The sequence below is a fragment of the Silurus meridionalis genome, chromosome 26, assembly GCF_014805685.1.
Source record: "Silurus meridionalis isolate SWU-2019-XX chromosome 26, ASM1480568v1, whole genome shotgun sequence".
Lineage (NCBI taxonomy): Eukaryota > Metazoa > Chordata > Actinopteri > Siluriformes > Siluridae > Silurus > Silurus meridionalis.
This window is the reverse complement of record NC_060909.1, coordinates 6,857,120-6,875,361: the sequence shown is the minus strand read 5'-3', so window position 1 is coordinate 6,875,361 and position 18,242 is coordinate 6,857,120. Positions and strand designations below refer to the sequence as shown.

The window sequence follows — 18,242 nt, the reverse complement described above, 5'->3', positions numbered from 1 at the left end:
TTAACCTTGAATGTTCAGTTGTATAAATGAGATCATTGTAAGTTGTTTTGGATAAGGGTGTCTGCCAAATTCTGTAAATGTTTGTCAGTGTTCACTGTTCCTTACAAAAGCCTCACTTTTATTCACAGTCCTGAGAATCTTTTTAAAGTGGTTCTTCCTCTACTGAATTCACTTTAGCTTCAGATAAACCTTCACGATGCTGCATCTTTAAAAATAAAAAATTTCTTCTTGAATTTTAGGACAAGTAAGAGTACAAACTAAATACATGAAACAAGTTGCCACCAACTTGCTCATCAGGAACAAACTTACACATATAAAGAACATCTTAAAAGTGCTATACAAATAAAAATGAATTAAAACCAAGAAATATCTTGATTCATTCAGATAGAACGTTTGAATATGTTTTAAAGGTTCCTTTTAACCTCATCTATTCCATTCCATATATGTCCTTACCTCAGTTCATTTTTATTTCCTTACATTGACAAAAGAACAAAAAAGTGTTGGAGCAATTGTTGAGTGTACATCTGCCCATAGACTCCTATTATAGTATCAAGTTAACATGATGAAATATTTTATTTCTTGTGTACCTTTCCCTTACTTTTCTGAATAGATACATAAATTAAGCTCCGTTAAACATAAAGCAACTGTTTAGGCCTCGGATTTATAATATTGTATTATTCTTTAGGAAATCTATTATATCCTGATTTATTTCCCTTTATTTACCTAATTTATGTATCTTATATCTGATCCTGTTAAATTCAGTATATTTTATTCACTTTTTGTGGCCAAAAGTATGTGGAAAACCTGGCCATTGCAGACATATTTGGGTTGCATAAGTGTTGCTGCAAAGTTATAAGCACACTAATTGCAGGGTTTCTGTGTATTCTGTAGAGTTAATATTTTACTTCGCTTAAACTTTGGGGCTCACTGAACACCTCTGAGACTCGCTGAACTGGATGTGTGCCAGCATTCCTTACCAATAATCCTAAATCTAGTGGAAAGCATTCCCAAAAGTACGGACGTGTTCTTGTTTTGGAATAATACGTTCAAGTAAACAAAGATGCTATGGCGAATTGTCTACACATACTTGATTATATATTGTATATGTAGTGGTTTGCCTTTGAAATAAATAACATGTGACAGACATTTTATTTGTAAAATACATTTAATCCCTAAGTATTTGGGCAACAAAAAAGAACAAAAAAACTATATGATTTAGGTGAACCAGGACAGAGATTGGAGTGATAGCTGCCAGTGGATCCCACTTTACGGAAAATCCATCCAACATAAGCTCACAATTACTGTATGCATTCCTTCGCTTCTTTTTTGTATAATTCCTAACCTTCCTAGTATCTACATCTGTTGCCCTGCAAGGATCCCAAAGGCCTGGCTGGCTTTCACAGTAATTTCTGTCCTTTATTTGACAAAGTACCAGAAAAAAAGATATCACAATGCCTTTACATAGTCATTAGTACAATAATATATAGCTGTACATATTACAAGACAATTGATCAGCATAGGCATTAAGTGACAATTACAACTTGTATGTAGGAAACGATGTAAATGGTGTGTGTGTGCATGTATGTAAGTGTTAGGGTAGAAGGGTTCATAGATGACTGAAGTGCATTACATTTATGTAGTGAATATGATGTAGATGGATTTCCTCAATGGTTTAAAGAACGAATTACCCAAAGATAACAGAACGTTGACGTGTTTGTGCGCTCAATAAAATGAATGCTGTTTGAGCGACACCTTGTGACGAGAAGAGGTACAGTACTAGCAGCGGCAGTGAGGTTTTAACTCCTAAATACTAGATTTTTCCAACAGGCTTTACTATCAACACACCAAAAACACACTCGCACACCAGAGCCTTACGGTACACTCAGAAGACTGATTATGGGATGCTATGACATTGTTAAGTAATCCCCAGCATATTTGGCAAAAAGGAGTTACTATGATGTAAATCAAAACAATTTTTTTTTTTTTTAAGCACAGCATTCCATCAAATGGATAGAGAATATAGAGAACAATATATGTGTAACTTCCACTAGGAATCAACAGGACATACTAGATAATGTAGTCTTCATTTTTTTTTTTTTTTTTTTAAGTATAGGACATTCTGTCAATAAGATTGGTAGGTGCATATAAGAGCTTTGGCTTGGGTTAGTTAGAGCGTGAGGGTGGCCTAGGGTCAGAGGTCAAACAAAATACAGCAGTCGATGCAAAGTTATACAAACGATCCAGCTGGTTTGCAACTTCCCCCAGCAGACAACATGCGGGCAAACATTAGTCAGAGCATTAGCAATAGAGGAAATTTTAGTTCATTTCTAAAGACTCTAAAGGATGTCAGAGCATAGACATGCTTGCAACAACTATTATTTTGGCAGTTTGTTGGCCCACAATGTATGGCAACAAAGGAAGCCAAGGCAACACGTTTATATATATTTAGGCTACACCGAGGTACAGGAATCTTTAATATTTACGTTTTAAGGTTTGACCTCCTTTCTTTTCACTAATACTGTTTCTTAGTGGTTGATTTTTCGAGAAAACGTATAAGCACATTCAGAAAAGAAGGTCTATAGGGCTGTTTAATTACAATATCCATGCTGGAAGGCCAAATGGCTGCAAATATATACAATTTTTTTTTTTACATACATAAGAAATTAATAACATCTTACGTACATAATTGAAAAATAAAAGAAACCAATAAAAATAGCCATTGTCCTCACTACTACAGAAAACAGAATGTTAAAGGCCATTGTGTTGTACGTTTGTTTGTTTTTTTTGTTTTTTTTTATTGTGTGTGTGTAAGCATCTAATAATTCTATCCTAGCCTGCCATTGTCTACAAGAATGCGCATGCAGCATACACAACTGCAGACAGTGACAGAGCATCACATTAGAATAAAAGTAACACACCATAGAATAAATCATTTGTTCCATAAGACAAACTGACTATATTAGGAAATTAGGGTAGATACAAAAATTAATCAGAAGAATATGTTTTCCTTCAGTTTTATTGGCTGGTATCTCCAGATGCCCCACACCTACAGCCTGATTCATCCAATCGTCTTTCAGTACACAGGGCTGTTTCGGATTCCACAGCAGAGCACCATGCTGAAGATCATCTCAAAGATCTTTAAAAAAGAAAAAAAGAAAAAATTCTCAATTTAGAGGCTCACAAATGTTAGGATAGACAATTAGATAATATTTAAAATGGTGAAACTTTTCTCATGGGTAACTTAATATTTCAAACAAGATCTATTAGGGGTGTAACGGTACACGTATTCGTACTGAAAATTTACTGTACAGGGCTTTCGGTTCGGTACACACGTGTACGAATGCCTTTTTACCTGTGGAACATAGTCAAAATCTGCTTTCCCTCAGGAGCGTATTAAGTGGTGGACTACAAGTTTTTTTAGTCCCTGCCTCACAGATTGAGTGGATTAAAAAAAAATATATATTACTATTAAGCTTAAAAACACACACAATGCCAAAGGTATAAAAAAAACTGTGTCACTGTGGTGGCATTGTTGTGTGTGTTTTGAAGCTGGACATAAAACAGTACAGAATCCATAGCGCTAGCGTTAGCCGCTAGCCACTTCCTGGTTAGCGGCTAACGCTAGCGCTATGGATTCTCTAGCGTTTTATGTCCAGCTTCAAGAATTTTTCTTAAAAGGAGAAAATCCTGACAATTCAACATAATAGGAGTTCAACATATTAAATTAAGAGTTAAACATATTAAATTTTAATATTTAAAATTAAATATTAAATGTAAAATGCACACAGACCCACGATATGCATATACAGTACATATATTACCCAAATAGGTCTAAGAAATTAAAACTATTTTAGGCTGTAATGATTCGATTACAAAAATTCATCAGGCAAATTATTTTGCCTTGATGTTTTGTTTGGTCCATTTAACTACACACGGAGCAATGCGTTTCCCACGGACAACCAGCTCTGGGAGAAACGGACAGATGAAGCACACAAGACCTTGTTCATACACCAACAGCATCAAACTTCAGGCTGACATGTTTTACCGGTGGATGCACCAAAAATGTCGGATGTTTACGAGAAAAAAAATTCAGAATTGCGAGGAATGAAGTGTGAATTGCAAAAAAACCCAACAAAAAACGTCGGAATTAGTCAATCTTTTTTTAATGAGCCAGAAATGGGTTTCCATAGGATTCAGGCCAACGGAGGAGACAGAAAGTTTCCAAAGTTTGGGATCATATCAAATTCTAACAAAGAAAACACAGTGCGTTTACTTTTTTTTTAATTTATTTTTTATTTTTTTGTATTTACATTTTGATGTATTATGGCAAATAAATGCACTAACCGGGTTTAGTTTTCACAGATATTCTTGTATGCAATTTCAGCAATTAAAAATTTTATAAAAAAGAAAAATTACTTTTTAATTTTAAGAGACCTGTATTATTTTCTCTTGTATATTTACTATTGCTCTAATAATAAAGAAAAAGTCATTCTTATCCGATTACTCGATTTAATCAATGGAATAATTGTTAGAATACTCGATTAATATAATAATCAATAGCAACAGCCCTAAAATATTTAATTAAATATTTCCATTTATTTAATCAATTTAATTTGCCAATTTATTTGATTGCTCAATTTAATCAATATTAAAAGTGTATTGCATTAATTAAATTTATTCTATTTTATTTTTTATAAAATATTATAATTGTACATAATTGTTTAAAAAAATGTGTACTGTTCAAATGTTGATCAAAAATGTTAATAATAATAAACTGCATTAAGTAAAAAACGACAAACAATTTTATGTTTTGCGTTTCTTACCCCTAACCATACTGAAATTGAACTGAACTGCGACTTAAAATCCTAAGATTACCCATATTAAACAACAGATAGTTTTTTACTAATCATACAAAGGTCTTTTAAGAGTCTTTTACTTGTCACTATCTATAAGACTACACTAAAATCTTATCTGGATTATAAAACCTAGTGTTTGATATGTCCTCCGTGTCATATTAATCAGTGAAAATCTTGTTTATAACTTAAAAATGTTTATATTTATAAACTCTATAAGAGTTATAAATAAAATTACTATGTTCATCAATTTATTTTATCAGATTATTAATGCACATGATCTGGGTCACATACACAGAAACATTCTTCAGGTGAGCATGAAGAATCTTTTATAATTTATAAGAATTTTTTTTAAATTTCAAAGGCTGCCTGATCTCACTACTAACAGATTCTTTATGAGGTTTGAAAGTCAAGCAGGAAATCACTCACCATGATGATAGCAACGACCAAGGCAGCAATGCCAATCAGGTAGATCTTGTCAGTAAAAAGCTCTTTGATTTTCGAGTGACAGTTCTGAGAAAGAATCAAATTACTTGGTCAGAAACATCTCAGTGTATATGGTAAAAAAATACCAAATTTGGTCTGGATGTGTATTTATACCTGATTCATCTCAAAAGCTCCTTTAGTAGGGCATAGATCAGTCGTCCAGCCAGTCAAAAGTGAGGTTGCAGTACCCTTGCCACAGCATTGCAGCTGAAAAATTAAGAGATAGCACATTTTATATAAAATAAGGTCAGTGTATAACACTTGAGTGGAGTTAAAAAAAACAAAACAAAAAAAAGGTAATGACTGAACATAAAAAGTGCAAAAATGTGTGTTATATAATGTCTTATATAATAAGACTGTATATAATATATCCACAGTTACTAAATAATAACTCTCTTCTGCATAATTACTGACTAAGCGAATTTGATGTAAAAGCATTACAATTTAAATTTCGGATTTTTTTTCTCCTATGTAATGTTAAACACTTAAAAACCTTTAAAAAAAATCTTTATTTTATTTGTACTTTTTTCTTACACAAACATTTAAGTAAAAGTAAAGATAATACTATTGCCGATATATCATGCTAATTGTCACGTATTCCAGAATGTCTTTGAAAAAGACATTAATAATTATATTACTATTAAATTCATCAACCCCTAAATTACCCCTTATGCAACACATATTAAATATGGGCCAGAGTAGGTGAACTCACAGTCTCGTGGAAGACCTTCAGTACAGCAGCAGCAGCTTCTTTCTTCTCAGCGACAGTCGACTGTATTCCTCGATCATACACGGTGTCATAGAAGCCGATTACGTCTTTAGAAATCTAAAGAACAGTATAATCATGGTAACTCACTGCAAGCTGTTATCTATGTTTGTAATGAAAATGTGATGTGCATACACATTATAGTGTTTAAATTCTTGTACGTATATACACACACACACACACACACACACACACACACACACACACACACACACACACACACACACAATATATATTTCCCCTCACCTGGTCTTTGTTGATAAATCCCCAGATACCGGCAGCAACCTCACAGGCAAACAGAATGACCAGGCAGGTAAAGAACTAGGAAGAAAAGAAATGCAGAGTGATTATGTATTTCTTTTTTCTTTCTTCAATCTACCTGAAATTAAACTCTCACATTGAGGGTGTTGGTAATTATAATTAAATTACAGTGCAATAGCTTTTATACTATTGAGATTATTTTAAACATACATTTTAACTCTTCCATCACAAGTGTAATGTTTGAATTCCTCTCTATGTAGTCACCCCTTCAAAAAAAAGCTACATTATTAGCATTATTTTACTCACGAAAATATAATTAGCTTATATTTCACTCAGTAGATGTAATTATTCTGATATTTTACAGTACAGTCTTTGCACCCGGCATTCACTTGTAAATTTGGCACAGGTTTATTTGATGCTGATTTACTGGAGGGTAAAGTAATACAGAGTAGTTTGTATGTGAAGATAGTATCAAATCAAATTGGAAAAATTATTGTGGATTTCAGGGTATGATTAAAACTGTTGCAGGATATTGTCCCAAAGCAGCTTTACAAAGATAAAGAGGTTATAAGGCCATAATGTATACGTTTAGTGCCTATTGGTTTATCCCTAACAGGTTTATCCCTAATGAGAGAGCCAGTGGTGACTGATGTACGGAAAGACTCCCTAAGATGGTAAGAAACCTTAAGAGGAACCAGACTCAAAAGGGGACCATCCTCATCTGGGTGGCACAGAATGTCTATTCATTCTAGTTTTATCATTCTTTAGGAATGCTGTTTAGTGATGGGTGCTTTAAATTGCATTTTTAAATGCTACTGTTTATTGCACACAGCAATCCTAAGCCATTTTAGCAGGCTGTTTATATTAATTAGTCAAAATTTAAATATAGAAAGCTCTGACCAGTCATACTCCAGAAATTAAACTGTTTTTTATTGCATGTTGTCTATAATGTGCTATACTAATCGATTTAATTTTGTGCACTATGAGTGCTATTTCTGGCACAGGTTTTTGGTGCTGGCATATTTGGCCATCAATGGAATGGCATTTAAGAAATAAAATTAAGTTAAATGTAATTACATTTTTAGATGTACTACTTAGTGGCGATGTCTTTACGATATCAACTTTTTTTTTCTCAAAAATTGAGAATTTTTTTAATTAGCATTCAGGTCAAGTGGATTATCTGCAGCATAAAAATAAAGCCAGGTGGCATGATGGTGCAGTGGGTCTTATTGCTACCTCACAGCTTAACGGCCTCTGGTTAATGTTATTCTTATGTTCACATGGGTTCAATCTGGGTTCATTGTTATTGGTCAAAAACGAGAGAGTAGGTGGATTGGCTAAATTCTAAATAAATGTGAATTTGCCCGTCTTGTGCCCAGTGTTATCATGACCCAGACCTGAGATATATTGTTAACTAGTGATAAATAAATGACCAGAATAAAGCTTTGCACCCATATGAAGTACATTAAAATATAGGCAATATTAATTTCTGTGTTTGAATATGTGAGAAAACTGAGCACTAAATCGTGAAAGTGGTTTGGTGTTTCTGAGGAAGATGACTGAGGGAAATGACTAATGTTCTGAATGGATAATGAGTGACTCACAGTTCCCAGGAGGCACTGAGACTCCTGGATGGCACCATAGCAACCGAGGAATCCAACAAACATCATCACAGCGCCAACAGCAATCAGAATGTAGACACCTAGAGGAGGGAGAAAAGTCAAGTCAATACTAGGCATCAACATTTCAACAGTTCGACTAATTGTCAGAGAAAATGGGAAAGTATTGAATTTTTGAGTGGAGGCTTTTCCATTTCCCTGCATATTCTCAAAGTTGTGCTCTAGCATTCTGGTCTGAGACTCGGAAATTATCATTTATTATCTGTCAGGTCTCTGTAGAATGTAAGTTCTTGTTCCGTTAAATGTCACTGTTAACCGAATTATAACTTTGAAATTCAGATTATATTTTCCAGCGGTATTCAAGTTTCATCTCTAGTGACCGAACGGCAATTAAATAAAAACGTATTAAACAAAGTGACAAAACAAAATATACATAGACCATCAAGTAAATAAAAAAATTACTTTTATTGAATTATATATCATTCAAATATGCCTGTCCATAATTACTTACTGTTTCTTTCACAAGCACTTGAGCTCAATGTGACAGTATATTAGTGTTAACCTTGTTATACTTCAATATGACCACCAGGTGTCAGTGTGAGCAATTTAATTTACACACCAACACTGACTAAGACTTTTTGCATTAGGAGTAACACTTCCTTACTTCACTTTTCTTTTCATTGCAACAACCAAAAGAAAAAAACACTATGATAAAAACAAACATTAGTTTCATTTAGTTGATATACAATTTTTATGTTGCATATTCAGAAAAGAAATTAAAGTGAGAGAGGGGGATGAAAAAATAGAAACTAAACCGCAGTCTGTTTACAGAGATAAGGAGCTCAAACTAGTGCTGTAACCATGGCAATCCTGACCAGACAGAGAAAAACAGAGGCTGTGAAAGACTAAAAATACCGTTACTGCGTAACACGGCAAATCATCTGGCCTAGTAAATGAAAGCACACACATGAAAAAACATGATTCGACATTCTACATGTGCTTCTAGTGATTCATTTAAAAAGCACAAAGGTTAGCATCACCAACATCCTTCTTCTTTTACTCGGTTTCTTCAACACATCAAAGTTCAAACTGCGTCAAACAAATGTGAATTTTCTTTATAAGATAAAGGTCCCTGTAATGGAAATAACAGCATTACGCTTCCTCTGCTCTTTTCAAATCCACACCCTAAATGCATCAAATTGCATTAGTGTAAAAAAAAAAATAAAAATCACCCAAATATGTTTAGATAAGTGACTGTCACTGAGCATTAAACAGTTTCCCTTGCATTAGAGCACTTTGTGGCCTTGCTTTTGCTCTCTTTTTCATTCCATCTGTTATATCATCCATTACTATCCACCAACCCCAATTTTTACAGGACCAATATATAATTACAAGAATAAGGTACGGTAGCGTAAGTCAGATTAATGTTTTTATACTACCTTCACATTTCAGTCGTCTCCAGGGGATAATATGATTTTGGATCCCTAGTTTTAAAAATTATCTTGGATCCGTAGGTCTGTGATACGTCTCGATGGTTGGTGCATAGAGCCATTTACAGTAATTGATAGAGGAACGGAGAGTGGGAGCTTAATTGTGTTGAGTATCTGGCATACAGCACAGACTGCTATCAGCCCACAGCTCGCTGAAACACGCTCAGGGCGAGCGCTGCGTGACCGGCATGCTGATCAGCTGGACAATGCAGACCAATCTTTCTTGCTCTTTCTCTCACTGCAGCCACCCTGAGTTGCTTAGCATGTTTTCCCCCTGAACTTTCTCTCTTTTTCTCACATTAATGAGACACAATGTTCCGTTTATATCGGCATCGAGCTGCTCGCAAGGGAAAAAAGCTCACCATTAAATTTCCTACTTGCATTTGCACAGTTAGCGATCAACAAGTCTCTGCAGTGTTTCAGTTAATCAAAAATCAATGCAACAGCTTAAATACTTTCAGATGGAAGTGCATGATAATGCGAATCGCCGATGTGCTTCTCAGAAGACTTCTTTATCATGTTAATATAAAATATCCAAAATTATATTTATAAACTAAGCGCCTTTTTAAATGAAATGGCAGGTGATTCCACACAAATATTCATTGCGATTACAGGTTTACAAAAGCATTAGTTAATCTCTGTTGAGCTTTGGTTAAAACTATTAGGGGTCTAACGGTACAAGAATTTTTTGGGTACATTGATTTCGGTTCGCAAATGTATACGTGTGGAACATAGTTCAAATCCGAGTTCCCTCAGGAACGTATTAAGTGGCGAACTGCAAGTTTGATCAGTCTCCGCCTCTGACTTTGAGCGCATTTTTAAAATTATTATTATTATTAAACATAAACAACAATGGCAGGGGTATAAAAAATAAACTAGAGTTATCCCAGTGTCACTGTGGCCACTCACTTCATACCGGAGATAAAATTTGTTTTGGGCATGCATGAAAACGGTAAAGATTCTTTAACGCTTAATATCCAGCCTCAAGAATTTCTCTTAAAAAGAGAAAATCCTGACAATTCTGCATATCGAGGGTTTGAATGAATAAAAGACGGAACAAATGAAGACATTTGTTAAAGTATACTGAAATAAGTCATACAGTTCAGTAGATCATATCTTTAGAAAATTAAATATTAAATGTAAACACAGACACACTTGCATACACATCTGTATTACCCAAATAACAAATGTAAACTATTTAATTACATTTTTCTACATTTAATTTTATTTAATCAATTTAACTGATTACTCAATTTAATCAATATAATAAATAAGTTTATTGCATTAATGAAAAATATTGTTTTATATATTATTTAACCAAGCAGGCATTGTATTTTTAATTGTTTTATGAATGTAAACTGTTCAAATTTTGTTGATCATAAACGTTAATAACAATAAACTGCGTTAACAAAAATCAACGAGCAATTTTATGTTTTGCATTTCTTCCACCAAACCGAAATTGAACAGAACCATGACAGTGAATTTTGTGTACCGTTACATCTATCATCAAACTAATCATAGAGTTATATCTGGGCTTCTACCATGGAACAGCTTCTTGATAAAGAAACAAACAAACAAGTGGTTGTATTTATGAACGTAATATGCACACTTAAATAAAAATGATTCATTTTAGTTAGTCATCTGGTATGTTCGCTCTAAACAGCATAACAAAAGAAAACAGTTTTACCCAAGGGCAAAAACGTTTGATTATGAAGTAACATTAAAAAGGTTGCTAACACTGCCAAACAAGTTTTGAGAATGACATTTCTACATACACGGATCAGAAGAATCTTATCCAGTCGTGTGTGGCCGAGTAAAATGATCAATCTGACTGTCTGATAAATCAGCTTGATAAATCATCATTTTGTCAAAAAGTAGATATTTTATTATATTTTTCATATTGATCATTATATTTTCATGTATATTAAGCAGGCGATTACTTTTTAATATATTTATTACTTACATCTGCAGAATATCGACAAAATCAACAAGTTTTCATAAATTTTACAAAAAAATAAATTAATACTGATCCCAATACTGACCTTGTTTTGGCCATGAAATGTCTGTCTATGTGAGTGGGCATATTTAAGTCTTTTCCAAAACCAAATGAACACATAACGAAACATAAGAAATTGCAGATTGTTAAGGCATTTGTCTTAAACTCAAAGATTGGTAATAACCAAAATAGTAAAACCAAGTTATCTGTATGGAGTCGAGAAGGCATATATGCAGAATTTCTTTATAAAAAAAAAAAAAAAAAAAAAAAACCAACAAAGGAAGAGAAGTAATTTGTTCTGCAAAATGCAGCTGCTATTCACATTTAATTCTTAAAGCAGATGCTTTGCCCCTGCCCCAGAAAAAGAGAACGGAAAAAAAAAAAAAAAAAAGATGGAATCTCTTACAAATTCAAAAGTCATACATGACGACAATGGTCAAGCAGCTGGGTAGGGAAAGCAAAACAGTGGCTAAAGAGGGAAACAGAAAGGAGGAGAAAGCAAAAGAAATCTAAAAAAAAAGCAGGGTGTGGCAATGTAGCAGGAATACCCAAGACAAACAAAGTATGGAAAAATGGAGACTAATGAAATAAAATCCCTTGGCACCATTAGCGCTAAAGAATGAGGGTGCTGGAAAAGTGGTGGAAAATGAAGACCAAAGAAAAGGAAGCAAGACAAAGTGCAAAAAGGCCAAAAAAGTGACACAAGGTTCTTAAAAAGGAAAAGAAGGAGAGCAGACGGCATACAATCTACTGACTTTAAACACAAACAGATGGGTGTAGTGCAACCTCAGTGGAAAGGGATGATGTGAAGCAGTGAGAGAGAGAGAGAGAGAGAGAGAGAGAGAGAGAGAGAGAGAGAGAGAGAGAGAGAGCAAGAGCTTGCACGTTTTTTTTTCCAGCCAGAGAACAGGGGCCATTACTGGGGGGGTTTGAAGGAATTTTTCCTCTTGCCTTTTTTTAACACTAGACCTTGAGTTTATGGGTTTTATGTTTTCTTCTGTGATGCGAAAAACAATATTGTGCCTTTACTACAACCACAGAAAAAATACACAATATTATTCATTATTAATTCCTCCTGATTGGCCAAAAGGTGTTAATCTTCTTGAAAAGCAGCTGTGCTGGCTGTGATTAAAATAAAAATATGAAGGTTTCTATTAATGTGCCTGTTATAGTACATTCACATCCACATTGTTTTAAGGAGTGGAAGGAGTGTTCGGTGTCAGTGCTTTGTAATGGTCAGTCAGTTTTCCATTTATTACTTGAAAAAAAAAAAAAGAAAAAGAAAAAAGGCTGACGCATTGCTGTGTCCTAAAGAAAGAAAGCACTTTGGGAGGTTCTGTTTTTAGAAAGCGTCAGGGTGGGCATCATTTAAGACTATGGAGACGATTGCTTTAGAAATACTGTTTTTTTTTTTTCTTTTTTAAAGGGTTAGTCAGCCTGTATCCTCTCTCTCATGAGTTCAGCCCTACAGACCTTGGCCTTGTTGGGTATAATTTAGACATAATGACATATTTCCCCTTCCTGTTTGCATTTTTTCCCCTGTCCTCTTTAGGCAGAATAGTCCACAGCTTCCACTGATTATAGTCGCCATGCTGGTCATGTAATATATCAAAACATTTAGGTGTTCCCTTCTAGTTTGCGTCAAAATCCAAATATAAAGGAGCTTAACAAAAAGCTTTACGTTTTGGTCACATTTATATAACAGTGCTTTATCTATGTCTGGATAAGCCCAAGTGCCACAAAGATCCTTGAGGACAGTATTGTAATGCTTAGACTTACATGTATACACACACTTCCCTTGGTTCAACTGCTTATAGAGTTTGTGTATAAATTTAGAGACGCTAGGCTTCCTTTAAAAAGAATTTAGGGAGGATGTGCGTGCTTGCGTCCATACCCTACCGCTAGAGAAAAGCTGTCCTGACCCTTGACTCAGAGGTGAACTTGCATCCAGATGCTAATAACCTGACAGTCCCGCTACATTATCAAAAACAGCGTCACATGCTCATTATACTGAGCAAGCATTACAGCAGATAACCTTGGAGAAAAGCACTTCCTTTGTACTAGGAGATCCTGGTGGGAATAGAAATGCAGGTTTGGTGTTTTGAGTTTATATTCAACATGTATACAGCTACAAAGGTGAATAAGTCAAAATAAATCAAATTAATAGAACATGCTATAGACAGACACTTATTAAGAAGATTGATTTTTTTGGAAGTTTTCAAACAGTTGTGGTCTTTTTGCTTGCTTGGCAGGCAGCCACAAACACACTTTTCCTTTCACCACCTTTAAAAGCTTTTAAAAGTGGACCCTTACAAGAACATTCAAGATTCATTTAAAGTAATATAATGATGATGTCCTGCTTGGCTTGCAAAGATGCACTTTTAAAATGCTCAGGACTAAAACATGTTACACAAGATGACATTCTGTAGGAGAGGGTTTTCCCGTTCAAACAGACTTTCAAAACCCTGACATCAGCTTATGTGAAGTGCACGGAACACAATTTGATTAGCTGAGACCACAAACTTTAGCGTTTTAAAAGAGCTCACTATAAACCTTTCACTTTGCTATCTTTAGTTTTACTGGGCAAATTTTCTTTCACGCTAAAATCTTTATGAATTTTAGCTTGAAAGAACGCAGGTTTTTACATTGAACATATCTCAGTTTGTTTTGCGGATTTTTTCGCTGAATCGCGGGATTTTGCGGTATGTAGGTAGTATTGTTAAAGAGTTATTTTAATTACTTTTTGGGGGAAAATAAGCATTTTCTAGCCTAAAAAAGATTAAGCTTTCAGAAGAGCTGTAATGCCCTTCTTGGGTATGCAGTACATTCATTTCAACAATATCACCTTCATCATCATTAGTACTGCACTCTTATTTCATAATCATCTTCATCATCAAGTTTATCTTCATTGGTGAGTACCCATATATAATTTTTTATGTTAGAATTACGAAGGTGTAAGAATATTGAAAGTGTGAAAGAACGGAGGAAAGGTTTATAAGAGTGTCAGGACGTTTTTTTTAAGCCTTAAGATATACAGGTATTCTGTTTACTGTACTGTATACATATAAGGTTGCCAATTTGCGGAGTTTCGCCTATAGCTGGGGTGTGTGTGGGGGTAGTCTGGAACGTTTATTAGGTAGTCTGGTTTACTATAAATCAGCATCAGCCTTTTTTATATAGAAATTTTATTTATATCTGTTAACTGCTGCTGTGATGATGTCCTCACCCCAGAAACTCTACCCACGTCATCCTTTATATGAAGAAAAGGTTTTTGGGGTTTTTATTTTGGGTAACCGCTTTTACAATTGACTGTCATGGGGGTTCCAGGATTGTCAACGAGACCCTCCCCCTCAACATTTTTTCCTGCACTTGTTTTGCCTAACATTGTTTTATCTATCATGTGAGATCTTGGAGAAGTTCTTGGAATTAGCACAACCAGGTACAGGCTTGGGTTTAAGAACGACTTGTTGAAGCTTCACAGAGGTTTCACACCAGCATTCTTCAACACTGCAGCAACTCATATCTTGATGTGAGCTCTGAGGCCCCTTATCTGGCATCGTAGAGATGAAAACAACTTATAAGGACCCCCCAGACCCTCCCCGTAACTGTAGTCATGGTAACCTAGTATGGTCATGGACATACAGCGAACTTTCGAACTTTGAAAGGTTTTTGTACATTTCGAAGAGTTGGAAGTCACCAACACCAGGAAGCTCAAATACTACAGATACATGAACACACATATAGACAATGAGAGGAAAAGTGGCACAAGAAGTGACGTTAAAGTGACAACTTTTTTTTTTAAAGGAAGGAAGAGCAGAATTCACACATTTTTTTGTGGTGCTGGTCATTTCCTGTGACACGGTATAAGTTACAATATTAGTTATATATAAATGTTCCTGGTGTAACACACCCACACACACGTGCAAACACACACACATATACATTATATTTATGTGTGTGTGTGTGTGTGTGTGTGTGTGTGTGTGTAAAAAAAAGTATTTAATTGTTGGATTATTCTATTATTTGTTTCAATCAATATTAAATTCTGTCCTATTGAAAACTGATGGCATTAATTCACAAAACTTACATAAACAACATAAAAAAGGCGATCATGATATGCTCCTACATGCTGATAAGAATTCTTGAATCAATTCTTGAGAATGAATACATTTAACTGGTAAAACACATTTATTTTATTTTGTCATTATTAGGAAAATTGCAGCTGCTGCTACTAAGAACCAAAGCAGGTCCACACCCCTGTTTTGAAACCATCATTGTGGGTTCTACTAGCACTTTTTAAGATTTAAGTTAAAGCTCTTTCCTAATCCAGTTCAATCGGAATGCTGTTATTAAAGGATCTCTTTTGGAATTGGCTTTGTGACTGTAATTAATAAGTATTTACAGCAGTTAGAAGTAGTTAACTTGAATCTACAAGATTTCATCACTTTTTTGAAACTGTAAATGAGTTACTCTCAATCTACAGTTATGTAGACTCTTCTCAGTCCTTGGTCTGCCTCGTTTCTTTGACTATAGCAAAGCTATTACAGACAACGCCTTTTGTAAAAAGAGCAAATTAATAGAGTTTAGGTTGTGACTTGAAAGCAATATTTTACATAGATTTATGAATGGACACGAGGTGCGGGAAAATTCACGCCTAGTGCTTAAGAAGCCCATTAGCCTGATGCATGAATTCTGCCTCCAAACGACTCTCGTCCTCCATGCTGGACTGAGGCATTAACAAAGCACTCAAGTAATTTGGTTTCTATGGATATATCACTCTCCTTCCATTAAGGATAATTGAGTCACCCCAACCAGGCTTGGCTTCTCTCGCACTCTGTTTTGTGCATTCTCCATGCAAGGCTAACCGCACACACTCATCAGCTGATATGTTTTTTTTTCTCCACAAAATCATTGTTTTAGTAATTATAGTGGGGAAAAAAGACCATGTCAAAGAAATCATAGCCATAAATATGGTCATCTGACACCTACTTTGAAATGTTTGCATTCCCTTATTTATAATACAGTAACTACTATGACTTATTCAGTAGAAACACTTAATACCAAAGAATGCAAAGACTATAGAAAATTGTGTGTTTTCATGATGGTCAGGTGTCCACAAACTTTCAGCAACACAATACTGTATACGTAGTTATTAGAGTGAGGATTATGAGCTTGGATCAATCAATAACTCCAGTACTCCATTTTATTGGGTTAAACTCACTCCTCTCAGTCTACAGCTAATAATATCTATCTGCTTTTTCTTATCTCAGATTATGACTGTGTGGATTAGTGCTAACACAGGGGTCAGCCATGCCAGGCAGCCATAAACATGGAAAGCCATATTGCCCAACATACCTATAAACCTAACATGTTCCATTCTACTACAAAGCCCACCCACGTTTTTTCTTTAGGAAATATTTCAATTAACTAATTCTTCCAAAAAGCCTAATGTAATGGTGGAACAGGTAAAAGTACAAATAACTAACTGAAGTAACTGAGGTTTTACTTAACCAACCAGTAGATATTTCTACATAAATTGGTCAACACATAAACTCATGCTTTAGGCATGCTCTAGAGACTAAACGTTATTCGAAGATCTTTCTTCAAAAGACAATTTATTACCCAATCTGGCATATATCTACACAGCAGTGATGGTAACACTGGAGAAATGAATTCAGGCCTTATTTATATTCTTGGATATTTATGCATACAAATACTCACATCATGGTTGCATCCTACAAGCTTCATGGCTTCTCTGTGCTAGTTATTGATGTTAATGTTATTTGCCTGTGTAATAGGTTTATATGTTGAAATGGTTTTCTGCATACAAATGACTTCAGACAGACTATCAGGTCTGGCTTTGCTTACTCAAATGCAAACACAGGCTTGGCTTCTGCCCTGGAGTCAGCGCAATGCTCTTGAATTGGCTTTGCACAGAGATTACACTTACGTTATAGACAGTAATGAACAAAGATTGGTGAGTTCACTTGTTAGTCCATTTGTGTACATGACAGTGACCATCGCAATGTCTACAGTAAGATCTACAACCTCACTGAAGCATTGTTGTCAAATAATGCATCTGGAAACCTGTAATCTTAAATGCATTCTGTCTTCTTTATTTTTTAAACACGTGTAGCATTAAAATGTATGTATTGTGGTAAACTAAGAATGATAATAGTCTGGTTTTCACCTAAATTGGGTTTTTGCCTAATAACATATTTTGATAAATCTATCAAAATGAAATGGCAGCTTTTTTTAATTATTTCGACTATTTTTTTTATTGTTATCCTTAATGTCCCATTATCACATTGGCTAAATTTCAATCTTACTAGTCAGTCTATCTGAATATAGACTTTTGGCCTAAATAGTCTTAAATCCTGCTAGCTAAATATACTTTTTACACACAGTGAAATGTGAGGCTTTGATCATGGACCACAAGATGCTATAATGAAATTACGTAAGTCTAATCAATTCAACTTGCAATCCAACACTGACCCTCAAAATGTCTGATGAGCTCATGTGGCATCACATCATTGAAAAGCCCTAGCACCCTCTTCTCACTCTCAGCAGAGAGCAAAGTGACACGCTTGTCACTATTTGATATTTATAACACTGGCTTCACGATTCAATTCTCAAAATATTGAGAACAATTTTGTTATTAAGGAAATTTATGCATAAAGTATGCATGAACAAAAAACCTTATAAATTCAATCAAAAATAGATACAAACAGGTTTAATATTGTAGACAAAATGTACAAAAAAGTTATAGCT

At 34.7% G+C, this 18,242-nt stretch overlaps 1 protein-coding gene across 1 annotated transcript in view; it reads right to left on the bottom strand.

Moving 5' to 3' along the window:
- Positions 1-1,146: 1,146 nt before the first annotated feature.
- cd81a (CD81 molecule a) overlaps positions 1,147-18,242 on the bottom strand; it is a 29,359-nt gene continuing 12,263 nt past the window's right edge. Inside the window, exons 3-8 of the mRNA XM_046840221.1 lie at positions 7,971-8,068; positions 6,352-6,426; positions 6,052-6,165; positions 5,454-5,546; positions 5,283-5,366; positions 1,147-3,136 (exon numbers count right to left, since the gene is read on the bottom strand). Of these exons, the coding sequence (XP_046696177.1) occupies positions 3,074-3,136; positions 5,283-5,366; positions 5,454-5,546; positions 6,052-6,165; positions 6,352-6,426; positions 7,971-8,068 (527 nt within the window). The 3' untranslated portion in view covers positions 1,147-3,073. The remainder of the gene's footprint in view (positions 3,137-5,282; positions 5,367-5,453; positions 5,547-6,051; positions 6,166-6,351; positions 6,427-7,970; positions 8,069-18,242) is intronic.